Source organism: Dermacentor albipictus, chromosome 5, assembly GCF_038994185.2.
Source record: "Dermacentor albipictus isolate Rhodes 1998 colony chromosome 5, USDA_Dalb.pri_finalv2, whole genome shotgun sequence".
In the NCBI taxonomy this organism is placed as follows: Eukaryota; Metazoa; Arthropoda; class Arachnida; order Ixodida; family Ixodidae; genus Dermacentor; species Dermacentor albipictus.
The window spans coordinates 50,795,217-50,820,123 of record NC_091825.1 but is presented as its reverse complement, the minus strand read 5'-3'; the positions used below and the strand labels follow the sequence as shown (position 1 = coordinate 50,820,123).

The following is a 24,907-nucleotide window of genomic DNA, read 5'->3' as shown; positions in this document are numbered from 1 at the left end:
GCATGAGCTTCAGCTGCGGCACAGGAAAAGGTCGTTCTGACTTCACTCTAGAATGCGATATTGCTTCTCTCCTGATGTAGTTGTTGTTTTCTGTAATTGTATTTATTACGAAGCCCCAGGTGCAACGTTCGTGTGGCATACACTTACGGAAGTCCATTAGCAACCACCGCCGCGTAAGTCTATCCTTGCACCGCCCCGTTGTCACTGATCGAATTATTGTGCTCCAATATATGCCCAAAGCGTGTCGTGTGAAGGTGTGGCCGAGGAAATTGGCCCCAGGACAATGAGAGAAATGTGGCGTTCACGATACTAATCGTGCGCAGACTTCACCATAATTTTTCATGGCGTAGCACCGTGAAGCAGTGAAAGTTCCCATGCGAAGTTCAGCACGTTCAAAATTGAAGCGCCGCCTTGCGACATGTATTATATCCTCTCGAAGGTATTGCTGTAACCGATATCAATTATACACGCACTCACTATGCGCGAGGAACTACTGCAGGAAGAAACAGTTGATAGAGCAGCAGGGGCGAACAGAAAAGCGCTCACCTTCGGGTACCGGCTGAACTTGATCTCCCGGCTGTTCTTGCTGGTTAGGATGTTGAGAGCGTTGCCGTCCACGGTACCGGGGCCGAGGCGAGGCACGTGCGTACGACAGTAGACGTCGGTGTCGCGCGTGTCCCGCTGGTTCGTGAAGAACGTCTGCAGCGTGAGCTTGACACCGCACTCGCGGCACTTGAAGCAGCCGCTGTGCAGCAGCACGCCCGGCTTGGGCGTCACCATCTCCTTGGGATAGACGCGGTCGCCACAACGCGTGCAGCCCAGCGGCCGTACGCTGTTTTCGGTGGCCTGCACCTGCTGTTGCTGCTGCTGGTGGTGGTGATGAAGAGGGCTTCTGGGCTCCGGGTCAGCACGGCCGTCCCTGCGTTGAAGCTGCTGCAGCGCCTGTTGCTGTTGGCGGCCGTCCCTGTCGCTCCACTCGTCGTGGTCCTTGTTCCTTTCAAGGGCGTCCTCTCTGAACATGTGCGACTGCCTGTCGACCCTGTTTGACACGCGCTGCTCTCTATCGGTCTGCTGCCGGTTTTTATAAGACGTCGAGTCGAGGCGGCCGTTGGGACGCCTCTCCATCGGACTGTAGTCGCGAAGTCTAGCCTGCGATTCGTCGCGTCTGGTGCGCGCTTCCGCGTAGTCTTGCAGCCTCGACCGGCGGTCGTTGAAGTCCTCCGTCTCGTGCCTGTACGGCGACAGCTCCCTACGGGGCGTGGGATCGACTCGGTCGGCCTCTCGCGGCGGGCGGTGTGGCTCGGTATCGACGGTGGGCCTCGTTAGCGAAGGACCCCTAGGAGTTTGCCCGTGCTGCTCCCGGCGGTGACTAGTGCGGTCGGCTTCCCTCGACGGACGATGCGGTTCGGAGTCGCCGACCCCGCCCTGCCTCGCGACCGAGCGACCCAAGTGTGTTTCTGTGTCCTCGCGGTGGTAGCCCGCCTTATCAGACTCCCTAGACGGCCTTTGAGGCTCGGTGTCGTTCCGCGTTAACGAGTGTCCTCTTGCAAGGTCTCTCTCATCGCGACGGTAACTGGTCCGTTCGGCTTCTCTAGGTGGAAGATGCGGCTCGACGTCGGAATTGGGCCTCGCAAGGGAGTGTCTCGCCCGTTCGGCCTCTCTGGATGGACGACGGGGTTCGACGTCGGACGTTGGCCTCGTCAAGGAGTGTCCTCTTCGAGGTTCGCCTTCCTCCCGTCGGTAGGTGGCCCTGTCAGCCTCTCTGGACGAACGATGTGGCTCCATATCGAGAGCGGGTTTTGAATGCGACTGTCCTCTGGGCTGCTCAGTCACTTCTCGTCTATAGACTACACGGTCAGCCTCCCTCGACGGGCGAATGGGCTCCGGTTCGTCGGCAGACTTGTTCAATGACTGGTCCACGGGAGGCTCACCGTTCTCGATTCGGTACGGAGGATCACTCAAGGTGTACTGTTGCCTAGACGATCGCTGTCTGTGTACGGGATCGTTCGGCCGACGCTGGGGCTCTCGGCGGTTGAAATTTTCGTCGTGCTCATCCTCGCCGTAAAAATCTTCTCTGAAGGATTGGTGACGGGGCCTTCTGTAGACTACCTCCTCTCTGTCGCGGCTCGGACTGTCCCGCTTATGTCCCCTGGGTATTTTCGCAGGCGCTCGCGCACTCTTTCGCTGGCCGGGGTCATCGTCGGCGGCGGTCTTGGGTCCCCAGAACTCTCTTTCGGACGGTGAGTCCTGTCGTCTTTTGCCGTTGACCAGAAACTCATCGCCGGGACTACCTGCGTCACCATTGTTACGAAAGCCGTCCGCCGACAGCCTCTCATCGGAGTCGAAGTTTTCGGACATGCGCGAGAAGGACTTTGGGCTTTGGGACTTCTCCTTAGGCGCATCGGGCACATCCGTTTCCTTCTCAGATGACGGCGTCCGAACGAAAGAGTTAAGGGTTTCCTTGAGCGCGGGCCTCTTAAGAGACGAGGCTTCTATCAGAGACTCGGGCTTTGCCGTAGCGTCGTCTTCAGACAAATGTTCCTTAGCCTTCCTTTCCGGAGACTTAGACGATCTCTTGTCTTTTTTCTTGCCGTCTTTCTTTCTGGTAATGAGCCCCATAAGTCCGGCTCTGGACTTGCCCTTGGACGAAGTCTTCTCTTCACTGCCGTCGTCCGATCGCGCAGGAGGACTCGGCTGCGGCAGCTCCTCCTGCCTCGCGGGTCCGTACATCTGCTGTTGCACCCGCAGGGCTTCCTGGAGCCGCGTCCAGCTGGAGCCGTAGTCCCTGAGACCCAGTCCGAACATGGCCACGTCGCGCTGCTGGGGCACCGCCGACATCGCGCACCACTCGCGCACTCACAACGCACGCTAGACACAAAACACGCCCCGCTTCCCAAGCGGAGATTACCGCACTATATCGCGGGCGCACCAAGCCGACGTCTGGTTTGTCGAACAGAAGCCGGACGCGCTGGTCACCGGCGCGGCCGCACTGTCAACAATCGCGACAGGGTAACAGCACCGCGGCGGCGCAGTTTTCCCGCCGCGGCGTTGCCTGGCGGTGGGCAGCCGCTCGCTGGCAGTGCGCGGAGCGTTCCCTCGGGGCCTCCAGCGGCGGCGTGTGTGTGCTCCAGATTCCTTATCGGCACTGGTGGCGGCGGTGGCGGCTGCGAGCCATCTTCTCTCACGGTCCCACCGTCGTCCGCCGGGTATGCGGCTCTGCTCCTGCGGCGAGAACCAGAAAGGAAATGGAGACGGGGCAAAAGCGGCGCGCCGGGGGAAAATGTGCGACCAGCTGGAACGCGCGTTACATAACAATGAGTTCGGTCCCCCAACCGAGCTGCATACCCCCTAACCGTGGAAAAGCGCGCGCGCGCGCGCTGGCGGAAGCGTCGCCGCCGCTGCTGCGCCCCACTAGACGGCGCGTTTGTTGGTGCTCGGAGTATACGCACCCGTCTTCGACGTCGCAGTCGAAAGGCTGTTTTTTTTTTTTTGCAGTGCGTGTACTTTTTTCTGGCACTTTAGAGCAGGTGTGGAAGGGGGCGCGCGGGAAAGAAATGCGCGAGGCCAGGAAAGAGCAGCCCAACGGCCGTTTGCCGCACCTCGTGGCCGCCTTTTGCCCTTATTGCTGTTTTCCCTTTCGCGAAATGAAAGTTATCCTTCGTAAACAACGCCGCCGTGGATGAGGGTTCCGCGCGACATTAAGAGTCTTCGCGCGGTGAAGATAGCACACGGAGTGCGTAAATTGCTTTATTGTTTCCTATTGTACGTCGTGAACTGAATAGCTACAAAAAGGCCCGCACGCTGCTTCGAATCAGAATTTGTTTTGCCCCGTTTCTATCCCGGGACACAAGTAGGCTTGACGTCATGGTTCAGTTCAAAACAGGCTGCAACTTCCTTTGACGCAAGCGATCTGACCCCGCCAGGACATGCTAGCTCCATAGCTGCATCCGTTATGACCACCTGTTTTCGTTTGCAGAACTTTGCAGGTATAGTGCGATGCACATACGTTGTTGTCCACTCTCGAATGCCGGTTTAAATTTACCCCAACACCAGGGGCGTAGCCAGGGGGGGGGCTTATGGGGCTTCAGCCCCCCCCGAAATTTTTTCGTGCTGTCCATGCACCGCTGACCAAAGCGAGCCCCGGCGCCGGAAATCACTCTGGATTTTGTCTAGAATGTCTTTTTGACGCTCGAAAAGACATTTAACCGCGAAGATTGCGAACTCGGGCTGGATTTCGTGGCAATGCCTATACACCGGCAGTCACATAACGCCAAGCAGTCCCATACGAACACAAAGTTTCAAGGGCGCTTTGATGGTGAGCGGGCTCGCCACGGCATCTCACTGAGGCCACGGAATCTATGGAGCGCATGGATATCAATTGCGGAACTTTATGGGTATAAATCTCATAAGCTCTTGATGTGAAACGTGCATTGACATTTCCAAAGTTGTGCTTTAAATTTTCAATTGCGGAACTTTGTTGGTTTAATGTTGTTATAAACATTTGACGCCAAAGGTCCATTGACTTTTCTAAAGTCTTACATCGGAACATACAACGGGACAAGCCAAATCAACACACTAGCAGACGAGTTGACAAAGCACGCAGCGAGGTCCAATGAGACGATGTGTTGGGGTGGTTCATTTGTGCCGTCATGTCACATAAAAAAGTATCAACACTTTTTAACCTACGCCAGAACAACCATGTCAAGACACTAAAGCCAGCCAAAGTAACTACGTTCTTATTTATTTTTTCTACTTTGACTTTTATTCGCCGAGAACACATTGAGCCTCTTCAATTTCTTTGTTCTCGCTACCCTACCCGCGGGCTGCCAGAGCGAGCCAGAGTGCATATGTTTTTCTCGTACGGCCCCGACCACCGCGCGGTGCACTTCGGTGGGCATTCGGTTTGCTCTGGCCGAGCGGATTTTCACCTGACAGAGTTTTGAAAGCTTTCTGGCTAGCAGACGAGAAAAAAAAAACAATGGTCGCTCGCCGCCATCACTGTGGGGACTCGAAGGATTGCACCGCGTTCCTTGAGCGGAACCTTTCCGGAAAGTCTTGTTTCGCCGGTGTATGATACTGAGCAATATGCGTATGGATCTCAGTGGGCCAATCGTCTCATGTTTTCTTCGGTATTAATTCTGTAGCCCCATTAGGTGCCCGATGTAGGCATTCGATTCTGACCAACATACTTTCCTATGCGTTTTTTTTCCATTTCGGTGCCTCCGCCTCACAGAAAAAAATACATTGTTGCGGCGCAGCGAATTGTCGCATGGTGAAAGTTCGATTTTGATACTTCTTTTGCGGAAAGTAATGGGCGACGGGACGCTTCAGTTGCCGGATACGTTTATTATATTATTGCGAAAGCAATTATAAGGACACTCCAGGCGCATTCCTGGCGTCGCCGTCGCCCTCATGTTTCGTATAAAGTCCAAGGGGGATAAAATCGTGACCACGCGCTGCATGCTGTATGTGCGAATGAAAGCGTAGGGGGGGAGGTGGAATGGGTGAGCCGACGATGGTGGCTTAGTCTTGTGTGCGCAAAGGAGAAAAGCGGGGAGCAAGCGCGCCGCCTTCCGTCGCACGCAATACATCGGGGGGAGTGGATGGAATCGGGGCGGAATCCAGGATTCTGTGTATCTATGATTGTGCAACATGTTTATTTGCCTTGTTTGACGCATTACATACAGTTACTTTTTCTTACATACATAGACTCATCGGAGACTTATACGTATACTTAAATATCTTGTTGCGATGTTCTGTGTATACATGCAGTGAACTATGTTTCCAGTGACACTTTTTTTGTCCTTTATCAAGCCGTATTTTCACATTTGTATATCCCATTGTATCTTTGCATTTCTAATGTACGAGGGCGAGTCAAATGAAAGTGCGCCTACCCTAACCACGCAATAATGGTTCGGTTCATTATCTGCGAGGCATGCGCGTAGGAGAACGGCATGTCTCATTTACAAAAGTGACACACAGGTGTGAAGATAAATGTTCTTTAATGCTCTCATACACTGGGTTGAATATGGTTGCGTCACATAATGGGCACTTCAAAAGTTGAACAGCTAGGTGTCGCGAAGTTTTTGACAGCTAAAGGTGCTTCCGAAACAGAAATTAATCGCCGTATGGCTGCCGTTTACGTTGAACACGGCATTTCATTGACCACTGTGAAGCGTTGGAGCAAACGGTTCAAAGGACGTTGTAAAGACATTCCAAGGCCGGGCCATAACCATCGTGCAATCACCCCCCACACAATTTCAAAGGTTCAGGAGCTGATAAAACAAGAACGGAGAATAAGCATCGATGAACTGGCAGACCGTCTGAACATCAGTCACGGTTCGGTTCACGCCTTAATTCATGAGCTTCTCAGTTCTCGGCTCTTTGGAGCGCAATGGATCCCCAAGATTTTGATCCATAGCGAGAAGACGGAGTACTTTCGCGCTGCCTTGACTCATCTGATCGGTTATCACAATGAGGATGATGAATTCATGTTTGCAATTGTGATCGGGGACGAACCTTGGTGCCACTACTACGAGCCTGAAACACGACGGCAAAGCTTACAGTGGAAACATTCGAATTTACACGCCCAAAGAACGCAAAGGCCATCATTTCCGCTGGAAAGGTGTTGTTGACTTTTCTTTCGGTCGTCAGGGTCCATTACTGATAGAATTTGCTAAATCTTGAGAGGCTATCAATTGTTTCCGATATTGTGAAACGCCAGAACGGCAGTGTGTCGCAATCAAGAAGGAACAACGTGGAAAATTGACGAATGGGGTCATCTTGTTCCACGACAATGGCTGTCCCCAGGTCGCTTATGTGGTTAATACAAAACTGGCAAAATTCAAGTGGGAAACGCTTCAGCATCCGCCATACAGCTCAGACCTGTCACCTTGCGACTTCTACATTTTGGGGCAATGGAAAAAACAGCTAAAGGGAACCAGATACAGACTTTTTGAAGCAGCAACCCAAGGAGTTTTATAAGACGGGAATCACGCGACTCGTTAGTCAATGGGACAAATGTCTAAATTCTCATGAAGACTACTTTTAAAAGAAGTACCTCGTTGTTGGCTCACATTTATTTGACTTGCCCTCGTATATCTTGCAGAATTCCTGCTTTTTATACGTGCCCTCTGTTGCGACTGATTTCGGTGCAATTACTCACGATACACGACCGGTGACAGCTGCTTCTGCGTAATACATTAAAACAAATTACAGCGTCATTGAGATTTTTCACTGGCCATTGCATATATACAAGAATGTAAGCACGGTTCTTGCATGACAAAGTTTCATTAACATATTTGTCCTCAACTTGTTCAGTTCATTGCCTTTTAATTTTTCATATCAGTGGCATGCACTGCTTTCCTGGTTTCGAACTGATATAGTTCTAAAGTTCGTGTGATATTTTCTTTACTTAAATAGACAAAAATATGGAAGCATTGATATCAGTTATTTTGGGCAATATTTTTGGCACATACGAGTATATTCTTTTATGAAGAAATACACATTTTATTGTTTTGACTGTGCGTAGCGTTCAAGAATTCGTTTGCAGCATCTTTGGCAATGACAATGCAGTTATTCATGTATTTGATCCCTTGACAAATTGTTTAAGAGGAAGCTTTAGCTCGGGCCCAATCCGACGCGACCTATTCAAATACTTGTAAAACGCAGAAACCCTTTTCTTAGATAATCCTGCTAATCGCTTTTACTGAAATTCGTTGCATTTGAGAGAGAAAGTTAAATCCTAGTTCTGTTGGAAATACAACTTCGATTTAGGGCCTGAATGTTGTTTAAAATATTTTGAAAAATTCGAAAGTTTGAAAATATAGAAGCACGACGTTTACAAACTAATAGCTATGCATGAATAACAGACACTGTGGTTCTGTAAACGGCATCTATTATAACAGTCAAAGGGGGCAAGTTTGCTATGTCAATTTGTATTTTACGTGAATTGGTTACGTTGTGTACAAGGGTTCTGCACAAGCCGTATTTCCACAATATTAAATTTTTTTGAGAATCATGTGTAACATATCCATTTTGTCCGCTGTAGATGTACTATTAGATGCAATTCACAGAATTGTGATATCATTTTTCATTGTTGAGTCACGGAGTTTTAAACTTGATAGCTTCGTTTTCTGAAAATTTTCGATTTGGCCAATTTTTAATAAATAATTGACCACCTAAATAAAAAATTTGAAAGCAGTAGTCACTAGAATTAAACTTTTAAATGCAACAACAAAATTTCTGGCTACGCCACTGGCCCCGTATATATGTATGTGTATATATATATATATATATATATATATATATATATATATATATATATATATATATATATATATATATATATATACACGTAGGGCCAGTGGCGTAGCCCCCCCCGAACAAAATTTCTGGCTACGCCACTGCCCAACACTGATGCTACTGATGAGCCAGCTACGAACAGGAAGAAATGGCCGCTGCACAGTCGTCGTCTTTCTCTTCTTCCATTTCCTCTTCTTCTATTCTTCCTATACTGTATGCAGCAGTATAGTATAGCCTCGTTAATACGTAGTTGGCAGGGAACGTGGATCGGGTGCGCACTAAGCGATATACTAATTAACCGACAATGGCAGATGAATGGCTATAGACTTACCGGCCAGGAAATAACTACGTTCTAATTCTCACTCAGATACCCAAGCAGGCAAGTTTTATTTGCAAACAGGCAGCCAAAAAACATTGGGATTTCCACTTGCCACCAAGGCTGCCTCGCAGCGACGACGACCTCCTCAAACTCATCAAGGTTGCGAGCCAGTTGCCCGATCGGGCCCCACTTCTCGGCGAACGCCAGCATGACGGTAAATGTATACGCGCTGCGTCGAATACGGAAGGGCCATCATCCACTTGCATATCGTGGCTGTGAATGACATGGAAGCGCCAGAAGCTATGGCAGCAGGAAGCACATAATGGACGAATAGATGCATGGATGGATGCTACGAGCGTCCCCTTTGAAATAGGGCGGTGGGTTGCGCCCCCAAGCTCTCGTTCTTATTTTGCCTATGTCCTGCCTATCTTTCGAAGAAAAGAAACACATACAAAGGATTCCTTGAATCAAGCTTTCCGAACCACTATCGGGAACTTTGTTTTTGTACGCCTCCGTCGTTAGCGGTCTCCCTATTTTCCGCCACCATATTTCCAATCGCCTTTTGTAAACTCGACTGCGAACATGTTTGCTTTCCCTCTGCAGCTATCCCTGAATCCAAGGGCTTCAAAGAGGCCAAAGAAGCCTAAACCGACAGCTGGGTAGGTATCTTCACATTCTAACAAAACTTGTTCCATCGTTTCCCTAGCTTTGCTGGAGCAAGCACATGCTTCTTCTTGCTTGGTGTACCTCGCTTTATACGCACGCGTTCTAAAGCACCCTGATCTCGCTTCGAAAAGCAAAGAGCTTACCTTTGAGCTATCATAAATTGTTTCTTTCCTGATTTAATTTTTACCTCTTAGGTAGTTGCTCAAAGCAGGTTTGTTTTCCACTGCCGCCGCCCATGACATTGTCTCAGCCTCCCCGACTTTGCGTGGTCACCATGTTTTGACGCCTCTACCGGTGACGACTGCACTCCATGAAAGGTCCGTGCGTCGCAATTTCCCTATCTATGGCCCGCGCGCACGACATTTCGCCGATTTCACACTTGTACGCGGCGAAAAATGAAGTAAATACTGCGCACTAACGATTTCACATGCGGTAAGCGACTACGACTCGAGCGGTCAGCCAATACATTAAGTTAAATGCCGGCAGGGTGGAGGATTCATGGAGATTATATCTAAGCCGGAACCGCTTATTAAGCTAGTACCTAGTAACGAGGTATTAACTGGATGTACATACTTGCGACGGTCGACACAAGGACAGTCTGCTTGACATCACTGACGTAACCCATGTATGGGCTCCGGACTGTCGGCCTGCTTTCGGCGTGAGTTGTCCCTTCTGCCTTCGTCCAGCTACTCGCGCAGATCTACCGCACATATTTTGGTGTTGCCCAGGACTGCGCTCATAAAGGAGACACTGCCTATCAAATATGGGCGCTATACCAAAGCTGTCCACCTGATTACGATATGTTCCACACCATACATTACTGTTACACTTCACTGAACATAACACGCCATACATCTACAGTCGTGAGCAAGCATTTTGATACAAAGGCACAACAACAAAAATATGCTTTCTTTATATCAAAGTTTTGCAACGCGGAATCGCTAAATTACGTGAGAATGGTCTAACACACTCACATAGATTATCCGGACTGTGCAAGTATTGACCTGCCACGAATTCAGGAAACCATCCGCGTACATACAAGGCACATGGTACAATGCAAGAATCATTTCTTGAGCAATATCAAAATGCAATACGATTCCGTATTTTGGCAATCTGTTAGCGAAATTCGACTCAATATCGCCAAACAGGCGCCACAGATCGTGCCACTACAGTTCCCTTCGTGAATGCTGTCTCCTCTATACATTCGAAGGTTTGGGATGGAGCCCAAGAAGAACATGACCTAACACGCTATTTTACAGGCAGCACTGGCCTACATGAGCGAGAATTACTCCACCACAAAACACATATTTACTGACGGCTCCTCTACGCAGCATAGCTCTTCCTGGGGTATTCTCGTTCCTTCCACAGACCAGACATTTTCATGGCGTTTAGCGCGAGTAACGTCATCAACACTGTCTGAGCTGCACACGATGGAACAGGCCCTAAAATATGTACTTCAACTTCAACAACAATGGACAATCTTCACAGACTCGAAAGCAGCATTGCAAAGCCTTTGCACCAAAAGCTCTAAATCAAGCAATTATATTTTGGTCATGGACATAGCTTATCAACACAATTTGACATGTAACGCTCGACATGTGACAGCATTTCAGTGGCTTCCAGGTCATTGCGGTGTAATAGGTAATGAAAAGGTGGATGAGGCAGCTCGCAAAGGACATGATCACATAAGATTTATAAAAGTGTTTATCACTGAAATTAAGGCTTCAGCTTTGGCGAAGGGATATGTAATCAGTGAATAGCGAAAAATATGGTTTTTACCTTCAGACAATTACAAGTTTTTATTCAACATCTACCCAGAACTCTAATCAAGGCTACCACAATGTCGACCACGGCATCTGGAGAGCCTCTATTACCAGATTCGACTGAACGTTGCATACACGAACAATCTTCTTTTCCGCAATGGACAGACCACAAATCCATGTTGTGACAACTGTGGCGCGGTAGAATCTCTAGAGCACATCTTGCTCGAGTGTCCTGCGTACAGAGACGAGCGACATCAATATAAGATAAACATGGGAAAGCTCGACCAAGGCCCCTTGACACTGACACGACTGCTGGTTCCCTGGCCTTGGTGATCTAAACAGCGCAAAGCCTTGAACTTCTTGTTCTTATATATTGAGTCAATTGGTTTTCAGTCTAAACTATGACTCACGCACGTCGTCTCATCAAGAGTGTGTTTTGATTTGCTTTTGCATTTACCACCTACATGCGTCCCATCGGACACTTACCCCACTACTGATAAGAGCACACTACCCACATTTTTTTTTTCTTTTATTTTCCTTTTTTCTTCTGCCCACCTTCTTCTAGGGCCTTTCTTCTCGTTCGTCCTATTCCCTGCAGAGTAGCGTGTAGGCGAAAATACGCTGGCTAAACACTCTGAATTTTCAGTAAAGAGTTCTCTCCTTCTTTTCCTCTCTAGATTGTGCCACTAGATTTATTCCGATATGCACAGAGGCTAGTGAAGAAAGATTTTTTTTTCCGCAGCGTCATTGGTCTCTATACGTTTTCTCGCGGCTACACATGTAACACGCTTGACTCACATTGTACCGCAGAGCGAACTTACGAGTTAAGAAGAGAAAGAAAATCAGCAGAGACACTTAAGACTGATCACATGTGGGAATGCGGAAGCATTATACAGTTTGCAGATCTCGGAACGCCATGACCGCGCTATAGACTCATGACGTGGCGCCACCTCCACCAGCTGCGCCATTAAGTTCCCAATGACGCACGCACTAGGTACGCGTTTAGTCAGCCAGAACCGTGCAGCCGACACGGCGCCGGGGAAGCGTGCTCAACCGAAGTTCACCGAATTTTCTTTTCAAGGCCAATAATTTACTTCGCTTGCAGAAGCCTCCCTGAGAAATTTGAAGTCAATCCGAGCTTTTTTGACGTGTTTCTTACTCTATGTGCCATCGGAAATTCTTGGTACTATCTTTCGGTCACGCTGATAAATTTTCGCGTAGGCTTTCAAATTAAAAAAAAAACCGACGAGAACTACTTTCTTAGTAGGCTCTGCATGAGTAGACATTACGCTGCTTTCTGTACGTGGCATCATGAAGTTCAGACATTGCCGCTTCCGGTAAAACTTTTGGTAATGACGCTGCACTTGAGATGCTGCAAGAATAGGTCTCCCGATTCATAAGCGCCTGAACTTGTTGAGAAAGCGACAGGGTTTTTCAACTATACTCGCTCAACACTTATCCGCTTTGCAACGATGACGGTGCAACGGTGGCTGTGTTGGCCAAACATGAAGGCAACGATTATGTATGAGCACGCGATGCATTCAGGCGGTGAGCTCACATTTGTGGCCACAGTTTACTGTCAATCATGTCTAGTCCGCTCTGCATTGTTGCATTTCACATGGTTTCATGACTGCAGCCATAAATCCGGTACACATATACTTCCGAAATTGTAACGACTACAACTGGCTTCAAGCTCGCGAGTGGTCTGGTCTGGTCTGGCGTTAGATGCCACACGCGAGGTGGCATCTGGATTCCAGATGTTCAGCGTAGCATTTTATCCTTGCACTATACGTACGTACGTCGTGTTCATCCTATAAGGGGTCCTTAGACGGTGTCAGTTTGAGAAAATTTCAAAAAGTGACAATACAATTATAGAACAATGAGTTAGGCTGGAAGAGTAAGTTACATATCCGAGAGGGGAAAAGAAAGCCCCGTCTGTTCATGACGGGAGACTTGATAATCAAGAAATGAAAGATTAATTATATTTATTGATGAGATGGATGGCTCGTGGCCTCATTAGTGTTCGTTTTTTTCTGACCACAGTAAGCAAACGTAAAGGTTGGAAAACACACATACATTCTTTACATGTGGTATAAATGTAATCTTGAAACACGGAACCTGAAGTCAAGAACAGTTCTTCTTTCGAAGGATGAGAGAGATTAGAGGTTCTCTTACGCAAAAGAGCAAGTCGGAACTGTAATGTCCGTAACTTCAACCCTTTCCGTGGCATAGACCATAGGAATTCGGCCACCTGATTCTGGTAAAAATAGCCAAAGACGAGCTGAGGTCGTCTACTCTTCATTTTCTTGCAGTATTCTCTTTTTTTTTTTGCCAACGATACTCCTCGCTTTGATTTTCTTAAATATGCTTTTATTATTAATTATGCAATGAATTGTTGGGATATTGCGTGAATCAGCAAATAAAGTATTCTGCATTGTTCTTTCACAAAAAATGTTCCAGAGTAAGAACTTTGAATCATTTTTGTTACAATTCAGAATAGCGTGGCAGGGAACCATATTTAGTTTATATCTAGTCAAATCATATTTAGTCACTATTTAAATGCTTTGTGTCCTGTGAAAAATGGTATATTTATCCGGCCTAATGGGGGTCATCGGTCTTTATTACAGTATCTCGGAACAGTTCGTATCATCCCCTGTAGAACAATGTTATTCGGGCCCACATAATCCGCATGTACTGCTGAACCAGTTCCTAACGAGGTGCAACCTAAAAACCTGCGGACGTGACAACGTCTCTACTGAGCGCCAGCGTATAGAGAAAGGAATGTTGTTTCTCGAGCCAAGTGCGGCTTTCCTACGTCTTTTTAATAACGGCACTGGCACTAAGCACCGGTGCCACCTCAGGAATGCAACACACAAGCCCAGTGACTTGAAAGCTAAATTGTATCCGTACGCGCTTGACAAGTCAATCTGCGAACGATGGCCTCGGCATTCTTCTCGCTTACAACAACTGCGCCCAGGGACACTCCCCGTATTTACCTGTCGGGCAATCTTGAGTAATGAGAATTACGAGCAAGCCCTTTAGCGACCTTCGCGAGTGTGTGTGTGTGTGGGGGGGGGAGCAAACCCCGCTGGACACGAACACAAAAACTCTGGAGCCACAACGTGGATTACAGATGCCCAGCGTAACAACGTAACGTTGTACATGTGAGCCGTGTTCATCCTCAACAGGCGCTGAGGCGTTTTTGGGCAGAACAAGTTTTGTAAAGTGAGACTAAAACGTTACCCTAAATCAAGCCGGCAAGCTAAGTTACACATAGCGGACGATATAAATAATTAAGGCATAACCCATCTCACGAGGACCGTCGACGGTAATGCGATTAGCTTTTTCAAGCAATGCAGTGGCACACCGTATCGCCGAAGTGATGTGTATTTAATATATTTAATAGTCATTCTGAGAGCTTCCGGTATCAGCCCACATTGCTGCGCAACTTGCTTGTCAAGGTCGCCAATGAGCATGACGCAGCGACGACGATGGAATGACGTGGATGGAATGGCAAGCGCGGTATGACGACGATGGAATAGGGCGCGCAATTTGGGGTGAGGGATTAAGACAATTGGATTGTATTCGCCTCTCAGACGTAAAGCCACGAAACATGATGACTGTATTGACGGGACTGCACGTCTCTGAATCCAGCGTTCTGTCTTTGTCTCTGATTGGTTTTAGAGCTGTATAAAAACCAGACAAGATGTTTCATGCGTAGTGTGCGACTGTCCCATCAGAATCTAATTGCTTTCGTTGTTGTTGAGTCGTCTTGAGGGTGTCGCTCCTCTTTTCTTGTCTTATAGGCCGTTCATCTAGATCTAGCGTCTTTCGCAGTGACTGCTGGTACCTTGTGTATAAGCACCTTGTTTTACCTCTGGTGAGCCCTTGATGCAGGGTGTTTTGTTTGCACGGATACTGTTGTGTAAGCTTTCACACTGTTCTTGGCTTTGATAGTTTTGAAGAGCGTTAATTTGAGGTTGCTCATTGTTGCCCCCATAGTGGCAATGTGTTCCGGGGGCAGCACGACAGAAATAGAAGACACGTGGACTGTTTCGTTGCCGAAGCAACCCGCATGTCTCGGGATCCAGTTCATTGGAAGGATTACGCTATCTCTGATCTTTAATGTCTTGCAGCGGCTTTTTGATTTGTTGGAGAATTGTAGTGCTGAGTCTACCTTCCCACAAATAAGGGAGTTCTTCTTCAGGGCACGTGTAAATATAAATGCGCATGTGGTTTTTGATGACCTCTTACAACACGCATTACGCCCCGGGAAGCGGACACTCTCAAAGTGCTACTTTATTTTAAAAAAGAAAAGAAGCTAAGGAATTGAAAGGCGATTGACGACACCACCTTAAAGTTCGCTTGTTGTACAAGTTGGTGCAAACCACCACGGTATGATAACTGGCGGGACAAACGAGAAGATGCAACGCAAGATCAATGCATGTCGCGCGTACGTCCCCTTCATATTAATACTGCAGCGCCTGCAATATGGGCTTGAAGATACTTCATATATCTTAACTTCGCTAGGTTGGGAGTTTGTAGTTGTTTACCGATAACATAGAATTGCGTTAACCTCTGCAGGAACTAAAGACACAAGATGATAAATTCGAAAACACATCCTGCGTAGACACGGTCAAAACTTACAAGCAGCGAAAATGCTGTGAAGCGCACGACATTACACGGATATACCAGCGTTGCTTTCTCGACGCGAAATTTGATAAAAGAGAACATTTACGTTCATTTTCTAAGCTTCTAACCATCTTTTCTCTAGGAATAAATGACAATAGGGTGTTGAAACACTTTATCACATGCTGTCGTGACGCTGTTAAGTTTACGTTATACTAAGAAGCGCGGCAATGTTAGAAGCAGTTTTGTATGATGTGAAATTAAATAAATATTATAGAATGAAGAACATTGAATGTTATGACCACTACAGGCTCCTCTACATCAATAGTTTCCTAAATAATTGAATATTGAATGAAATAAGGCAAACAGCGAGAAAGAGCTCTTTATTTAAAATCAGGTAAGTGTTTGTCAAACTAGAAGTATTCGCCTACATGCTATTCAGCAAGGGCCGGGGACAAGAAAGTCACAAATAAAAAAATAATACAAATTAAAATATCACGTTTTCTTATCATAACTTCGCTTTTGTGTCCTGCTTGTCCGAATATATGAGTCGTCTTGACTTCACTGCTGGTTTTTTTACGCAATATATATTCTTCGAATAAAAGCTAGAGCTTTGAGAGGAAGCCACTTGATAAGAGGTAACCAAACAAGAAATTTAATGATTGACGTTGCATTGATGGAGAGTGCCCGCACTTAATATGCACCGCAGTGTCGAAAAAAACCTGGACAGGTCGTTGCCATATTTGTCAAGCACATGGCATCGTTGTACACTGTACAGTCCAGTGAGGTAACGTAAGCACGTTCGAGCAACCCAGCAGTTTCACTAACAGATACGTTACGCAATAAATTTGATTTCGTCGATACGTCGCGCTTTTCTCACATTTATAGAAAGAAATAACTTTGACTCTCACTTGCAGCTTATTTTTTTTTCGCTTTCGAATGACATGACCTCGGACAGTATTTATTCTATTTTTAACATTCTTTTACTAGCGTGACCGGCAGTGGCCAGCCATATCCTGTTTTTTTTTTTTGGCCATTGTTCCGCTTTATGCTGTGAGATTTGTCATCTTGTTCTTTCTTTCTTCTTTCCTTCCCGTCTTCATCTCTTCCATTTCTATGCTTCTGTCTCCCCCTCCTTTCTGAAGAGCATAGGCAGGCGTCCTGCTCCTTACGGTGGCATGTGCCAGCCAGCCACTCGTTTTCCCTTGCTTCTCGAGTGTACACATGTTTTCAAATAATAAAAACATTTCCAAATGCACTTGGCACTCGTCGTAGCGAACTTGAGGATGCAGAAAACTGACCTTTGCCTGCTTTGAATCTCTCTCGCATACCAAAGAGAGATGGCCACCTCAAGGGGCTACCCACAATACGTAATCGAGAAGTCGCACGACGGCTGAATCGCTGCTCGCTCGCCTAGAAGGACAAGTGACAAAGGTTCACACTTGAGCGGATCCAAATCTCTTCGGGCACTCACGTGCATGCATGCAATTTATTTCGAGGCAGCACACCTCGATACTGGGCCACCGTCAGTGTGGTGAAGTAGCTTGGAGCACGGCCAAACGGACAAGCTTGCTTCGGCAGTCGAGTGATGCCGTGATCAAGTTTTACGCAACCGAGCAGGGGCGTCCGGCGCATCCTCGTCTGTCAAGCGCGTGGACCACGCAAGCACGTTCCTCCGGAATTTATATCTGTGTGAACGTCGCAGCACAGCCCCGCATACTGAGCGTGGTCTCGGCGATGTGATAGCACATTCATAATTCATTCCTTTCTTTTTCTTCTGGCATGCCAAAGAAGAAAGCAACGAAAAGATTTCAGGAAAAGTACAGCTTAGTTGCTGCAAAAAGAAAAAAAGGAGCAGAAATGGAACCGTGACTTTGACGACGTGTGGAATTCCATGGCGTAAACAACAGATGTGCACAAAACGCTAGCAAAACATCAAATTCCTTATGTTTCACAGACAAGCGCCACTAGTGGTACAACCTCTCGTGTCCAACTTTCCACGTTGGCTTGGTCGAACGCGGCGTGCGTGCGATCTTCAAGAATGTTTCTTCAGACGCGGCGCTGGCGGACACGCACATGATGTGCCTGGTGTCTCGACGTCTTTCTGAGATGCCACTGATTGAAAACACTTATTTATGACTTCAAGCGCCCTCGTCAGATTCCCCAGTGCTTTCTTTTTCCAGTGGGGATAAGTGAATCCCTCATGCCACCCAGTGTTTGTCGTTTCATTGAAGGCTTCTCCTAGTCACGCCGACGCGGATGCCTTGTTATGCCATTACGCGGATTTGTCAGGAAACAAGATCCTGTATGATCCACGACATTAGGTAGCAGTATCTTTGTCACAAGAGGCCTCACGAACCAGTGCAAACACCAAGTTTATGTTTTAGGATTCAGTCTTAGATTTGACTCCGTTACATTTGCGATGACCCCGTGAATAATTTAAGTACTAATGTAGACGTTTAATATTTGTGATCTGATGACTTACTGGCACTTTCATTCTTGGGGTACAAGCGAGAGCTTGGCAAGCTAACAGAAGCGTCACTGCCGATCCCTTTTCCTCGTCTTTACGCTTTCGCACGTCGTCAGAAATCTCCAAGATGATTTTGAGCTGATTCATCTTTACTATAAAGGGGCAGGCATGCTAAAAAAATGTTTAACGTTGTTACAGCGAAATCCATCGAAGAAAGATATGTATATATGAGACATTAAATTTTACTAATTTCCTAACCATAAGTTCCTCTGGGGCACTGTGGCCAGATTATTTTAACATTAAATCAGTTCAAGTTATGGATGCATGGTTTATTTATAACGGAAAAAGTTGTGCAAAATGTATGTAGGTTTGTAGGCAGGATTCATTAAATGTCGCTATATACGCGAAAAATAACGTAGTTAAAGATAGCCTAGAACAAGGTGTAGAGCTTAAAAAAAACCCAAACATAAGATGAACTGTTGTACAAAAGACTAAGGTAAGCTACAGATGCAGATTTGCAGAAATACTGGAATATCGTATGCGTAATAAATGCCACATTCAAAGCTGCACATCAACAAAATAAAATTTGTTTACGTAGTGGTACCAGCCGACGCTCGACAGTGCGCTTCTCAGTGCAGAGTAATTCCAGAATCACCCTGAAGCGACTGCAATTCTTTCGGTACTCGATTACCGCGCAGCGTTGGCGAGAGAGACAAGACGAGAGCCGTGCTACGAACAGGTTGTTTCCCCGGCGGCTGGCTTCTTCTTTTTTCCTTCGGCGCCAAGTGGGCCAGCGGCCAGCCGCTTCCGCGTGGCCACGAGATGTGCCGCCAACAGGCTGGCCGCCGGGCGGACGAGCAAGTTTAGCAACGTCCACCACCGCCGCTGTATTCGCGCCGCATTCCAGTCGACACGCGCGCGCGCACACACACACGTTAGGCGCCCGTTTTCTCTTTTCTCTATCTTTCCTCTCCGTTTCGCCCCGCCGCTCTTCTGCTCACCCCGGGGGTCGTGCGCTTTCTCTCCAAGGGGCCAGCGGCGTAACCCAATTGCCAAAGTGGGCGGCCTTGGCGGCGTGTATCGGCTCGATTCAAGGCGGCGAGCACACTTTTTGGCCGACTCCACCGCCGGAGCCTTTCTTCATTTCTTCACTTGGTTCGTGTAAGGCGAGTGCGCCGCGTTTTTCGCGCTAGCTGAAGTGCGGGGGAATGGAATCGATTCGGGGCTTAACATTTCATTGAATCCCAGCGCTGGCCAGGAGGTGCTGCGGCAGTCGGGATGTGCAAACTAACACACGCTGGCACCGTCCGATATAGGAAGGCCACGAATGCAGCACGACATCTTAAGCGATAACACGCATGCACCTGTATATACATCGACGTCTGCCTTTAGCCCGATGCGCCCAACCAAGCTCTGTCTATGGCCATGCATGTTGAGAGGAACGCATGCGCGCCTACGTTCTAGCAGGCCGCTTCCCTGCCAAGTTGGAAGCCACATGTTGCCCCACGACTAGCGGCCAACATGCTGACGCGAAATTGCAGCCAGTGTGCTACTGAAAACTGCCTCCTCCAGCTTCTAGGCCGTGCGTTACAACGCGGTCTTCGGTCCGCGAAGTTTCAGCGGTGGCCGCCCGCAGTTTCTGGGATAAAGCGCGAAACTCGAGTGCGTATAGAAATCATACTGTTTGTCTCACCACAGGTCGTGCCAGGCAAACAACAGCCAACCAACCAACCAGAAAATTAAACAACAGGTTCTGCTTCACTTCTTTCTCTCACACTTTGAACGGGATAGGAATCTCCGAGCAGCGTTCCCTGCTTAGAAATGATTCTCACCGTCGTGAGACTGTTCGTACAAGCAAAAACGACGTGCAACCAGCCGCGCGCAACAAGTTGCCGTCAAAATTCTAACGAGTTTCGACAGTTCCCAGCAGTCAGGTTTTCGCACTGAAGAAACTAACTGTTCGATTCGTCCTATACGACTGCTCGTGTCGCATCCTCCTGGCGGTATCGTGCCGTCGTCGCGCCTCCCAAAAAAGTCCAGTTGTCACTCGTTTAAATTGAATTTGTCGAAAACAGAAAACCGAACTCACTTAGCGTGCTGATTCTAGAAGAAGCATGACCAATACGAGAACAGATAGTCGAAAAAAATAGAGAAAGATAGATTTTTTTTTTGGAGAAAGTATAATTGTGCTGCTCTTGAGTTCCCACTAACTATCCTCGATTTCGTTGACACCTTACTGCGCAACAGTTAACGCCTGTAGGCACTTTTCGCGGAGCAGTTTCCTCTAGAGGAACGAAATGGCGCTTTCGACGGCGGGCCCAACGTTGCCTCAGCGAAGGCGCACACATACGAAACCATTACCGCTTCTGCCCTGCTACTGTCCGATCAGCTGTCGGGAATGCAACTGGGTGTTCGCTAACGCACTGTGCTCCATTCATGCTGCAAATTGTGCAACGGCAGATGGAAGGCGTGTGCAGAGATTGGCTGCAAAAATGGCGACTGTTGCATTAAGGAATAAAATGAATCCGTGTTACTAAGTCAACGGACCGCTGCTGCATAAAGACTGCCTCCGTTGCCGGCATCGCTTCGCGATGCACCACCCTCCTCGAGGACAAAACGTTCACTCATCCGTCAGCGTTGTATCGTTAACCTCTGAAGAAATGACTTCAACCTTGGAACATCGGCAAGAGTGAGTAGCCCTCATTACACAGTGACAAAGGGGGTCGCGCCGCTTCCTGCCAAAGTAAGTTTCTCGCACGTACGCTATCTACACGCGTCCACCCCAGCTAAGATGCGAACTCAAGCCCACTATATCGCCCACGTACCAAGAATAAGTGAATCGGCTAACTGTTAAATCAATGCGCGAAAGCTAATGTGCAGTCGACTGCGCCTGCTACACACGAATGTTCTAAGCTGAACACTTCGTGACAGTTCACAGAGTAAGCGAGTGACTTGCGATAATACGTCATTGCTACATTTTTTTACATAGTACCGGTCATTTATGCTTCAAGCCTTTTGCGCAGCAGCAATGAATCTATCGCAACCGAGCATACCAGCGAGCCTATAGGCAGGAAATGAACAATCAGATAGTGACCTCAGCGGGGAGCTTTACGGAGTCCTAACCGTGGCAAGATGCTGATTCAAAGTGATTGTCAAATAAAAAACGAAGAGCAATACACACTGATCTTGATTTAATCCGCAAGCGAAAAGTTTAGAGAGTGTGCAATACATTTCGAGTCCCACTTTTGGTACAAGAATCGTATACGCTGCTAGCGCTGTTTGGACAAAGTGTGATAAGCACCGGGAGTGCTTACAGGTCCTCGGAAGCTGTGACCAAAGCTTCGTGTCGTCGACCGTCCATGAAATCTGGCAAAACAAAGATATGCTAAGCTGCACCGCGCGTCACGCACAACCATTGTGCACATGGAGGCAACAGAGCCACTTGAGGCAAGCGATGGACGCGTCACCATGTGATGAAACATGGCGGCACCCACGAGAACGCTGAGAAAAGGGCCATTAGTTCTAAGATTTCGTGGCAACATCCTACTGGCAAGGACTATAGTCGGTTCAACCTCAATGCAACCTAAAACATCGTCATCAGCCGCAGCAGTATATTTTATGTCCACTGCAGGATGAAGACCTCTCCCTGCGATCTCCAATTACCCCTGTCTTGCGCCAACCGATTCCCGGTAGCGCCTGCGAATTTCTAAATTTCATCACCCCACCTAGTTTTCTGCCGTCCTCGAATGCACTTCCCTTCTCTTGGCCCTCGTTCTGTAACACTAATGGTCCACCGGTTATCTGTAGCCTACGCATTAGGTGACCTGCCCTGCTCCATATCTTTCTCTTGATGTCAATTAGAATATTGGCTAGCCCAGTTTGCTCTCTGATCCACAACGCTCTATTCCTGTCTCTTAACGTTGTGCCTAACATTCTTCATTTCATCGCTCTTTGCGTGGTCCTTAACTTGTTTTCTAGCTTATTTGTCAGTCTCCAAGTTAATTCCCCATATGTAAGCACCGGTAGAATGCATTGATTGTACATGATAATGCTAAGCTTCCAGTCAGTATCTGACAATTTATGCCGAATGCGCTCCAACCCATTTTATTCTTTTGTAAATTTCCTCCTCATGATGAGGGTCGCCTGTGAATAATTGACCTAGGTAAACGTACTCCTTCCCAGACTCTAAAGAGGCTGACTGGCGATCGTGGACTCTTCTTCCCTCGCCCGGCCATTGATCATTATCTTTTTCTTCTTCATATTAATCTTCAGCCCCATTCTTACACTTTCTCTGTTGGGGTCCTCCATAATTTGTTGAAACTCGTCCCCAGTGTTGCGGAACAGGACAATGTTATCTGAAAATCGAAGGTTGCCGAGATATTCGCCATTGATCCTTACTCTTAAGCCTTCCCAGTGTGATAGCTTGAATACGTCTTCCAAACATGCAGTGAATAGCATTGGAGAGATTGCGTCACCTTGTCTGACCCCTTTCTTAATAGGTATCTTCCTACTTTTCTTGTGTAGAATTAAGGTAGCTGTACAATCTCTGTATATACTTTCCAAGATATTTACATAAGGGTCGTGTACTCCTTGATGATTTAATGCCTCTGTGACTGCTGGTATCTTTACTGAATCAAATGCCTTTTCGTAATCTATCAAAGCCATATCGAGAGGCTGATTGTTCTCTGCGGATTTCTCGATTACCTGATTGATGACATGGCTGTGATCCATTGTAGAGTATCCCTTCACGACTGTCTGTTCCCTTGCTTGACTGAAGTCCAGTGTTGCCCTTATTCTATTGGAGATTATCTTCGTGAATATTTTATATAATATTGGAAGTAAGCTAATGGGCCAATAATTTACAATTCTTTAACGTCTTCCCTTTTTGTGGATTAGTATAATCTTGGCATTCTTCCGGTTCTCTGAGACCTTTGAAGTCGATAGACAGTTCGTATAAAGGGCCGCTAGTTTTTCAAACGTTACGTCTCCACCATCTTTGATTAAGTCGACTGGTAGTCGATCATCTCCTACCGCTTTTCCCCATTTGATATCTTCCAAGGCCCTTGTAATTTCGTCGCTAGTTACAGAAGGAGGCTCTGTAACCTGTTCATTACTGCTTCAAATTGAGGTACTGTGGCTGCTTCGGGTTCTGTACAGGTCAGTGCAGAATTCTTCCGCTGATTTTACTATATATTCGAGATTCCTAAAACAGCGGTACTGCAAATGGTAGACAAGCACTTGTCCTTCGGTGCATATTTGCGTCTTTGTCCATATTTAGTCATATGGCTCGCCACGGTGGCTCAGTGGCTGTGGCGCAGGGCTGGTGAGCACGAGGTTATGGGCTCGATCCCGGCTGCCGCATTCCGATGCCGACGGAATGCAAAAAAAAAATTCACCCAGGATTACGACACTCCTCAATGCGAAATTTGAACGCAGCTCTATATGTGTTTTCATTTTGAGTTATATTGCCTGACGCGGACAATCTATCACGTGCGGCACTTTGCAAAAGGAGCAAAGTGTGGCGCAACTACCTCGCTAATCAGGAGATAAGGAGAGGCAGCGCGTGGATGACATGCGGGCGTGATTCACAGCAGCCGCCGCAGACAGACCTCCCTCCGCTCACGCAGCGCTTTGTTTCCACACAGATAACGCGTGCTACTACGACACCATCACGTAGCCATCGTCTCCGAAAAGCCCGTCTTGCGCGGCACTACGCTTCTCGCACTTTCGCCATACCCTCCTCCTCCGCTTTCCTCCTTGTGCTCTCTTCGGTGTCGCTGTCTTTCATCTCCAGCTGTGCTCCGCGTTTCCTTTCATCTTTCGCTGTGCGCGTTCGCTCGGTTACGAAGAACAACGTCGACGCTCGCTGCAGGAACAAAGGCTGCGCTCTAAAACGCTCCTGTATCGTGCATTGGGCACACGTTAAAGAACCACAGGGGTTCAAAATTAATCCGGAGTCCGCCACTACGGCTTGCCTCACAATCAGATCGTGGTTGTGGCAAGTAAACTTGCTACTGTTGATTGATCCCTGCTACGCTGTGAGAGCAATGGCAAAAAACTTCGAGGAGCACTTCGTTATTCCTACGTGGATGAATGCGAAAGCACTGCGACCATCGCGTGATGCTTAGACATTATGCCGCAAGGCAAGGTCATGGGTTTGTCTCCCGCCAAATGTTCAGGGTTCGACTCCCAACAAAAGTCGTAGGTTCGAGTGCCTTAATTAGCTCCACCTTGATTCACTGTGCATTAATTAACTTCGCTTTATTTAAAACTAAAGATTGTGGGATTGTATTCCCCAAAAGGTCGTATGTTCGAGTACCTTAACTAACGCTATCTAAATTATCTTCGCCTTAATTAACATCAATGGTCGTAGGCCGGACTTCCACCAATGGCCGTGGATTCCGTTCCCACCAATGGCCGGGTGTTCGACTGCTTTAATTAGGCATATCTAATTACCTGTCTTAGTAACTTTCGTCTTAATTAACACCAAAGGTCGAGAGTACGACCCCCACTAAAGGTAGTGGCTTCGAGTGCCTTAATTAAAAGCATCCAACTTAATTGTGCATTAATTACCTTCGTCTTAACACCAAAACGGCCGAGTGTATGACTCCCACTAAAGGTCATGGGATCGAGTGCCTTAATTAGGTATATCTTAATTAATCGTGCCTTAATTACCGTAGTCTTAATACCAAACGTCGTGGGTTCGACTCAAACCAAAGGTCGAGGGTTCGCAGCCTTTTGTAGCATCGTGTGGTC

The 24,907-nt window shown here is 47.5% G+C and overlaps 1 protein-coding gene across 1 annotated transcript in view; it reads right to left on the bottom strand.

Annotated features, from left to right (window-relative positions):
• Positions 1-24,907, bottom strand: part of LOC135899216 (zinc finger CCCH domain-containing protein 13-like) — a 96,661-nt gene that overhangs the window by 21,092 nt on the left and 50,662 nt on the right. Inside the window, exon 2 of the mRNA XM_065428473.2 lies at positions 547-3,222. Coding sequence (XP_065284545.1) covers positions 547-2,838 — 2,292 coding nt within the window. The 5' untranslated portion in view covers positions 2,839-3,222. The remainder of the gene's footprint in view (positions 1-546; positions 3,223-24,907) is intronic.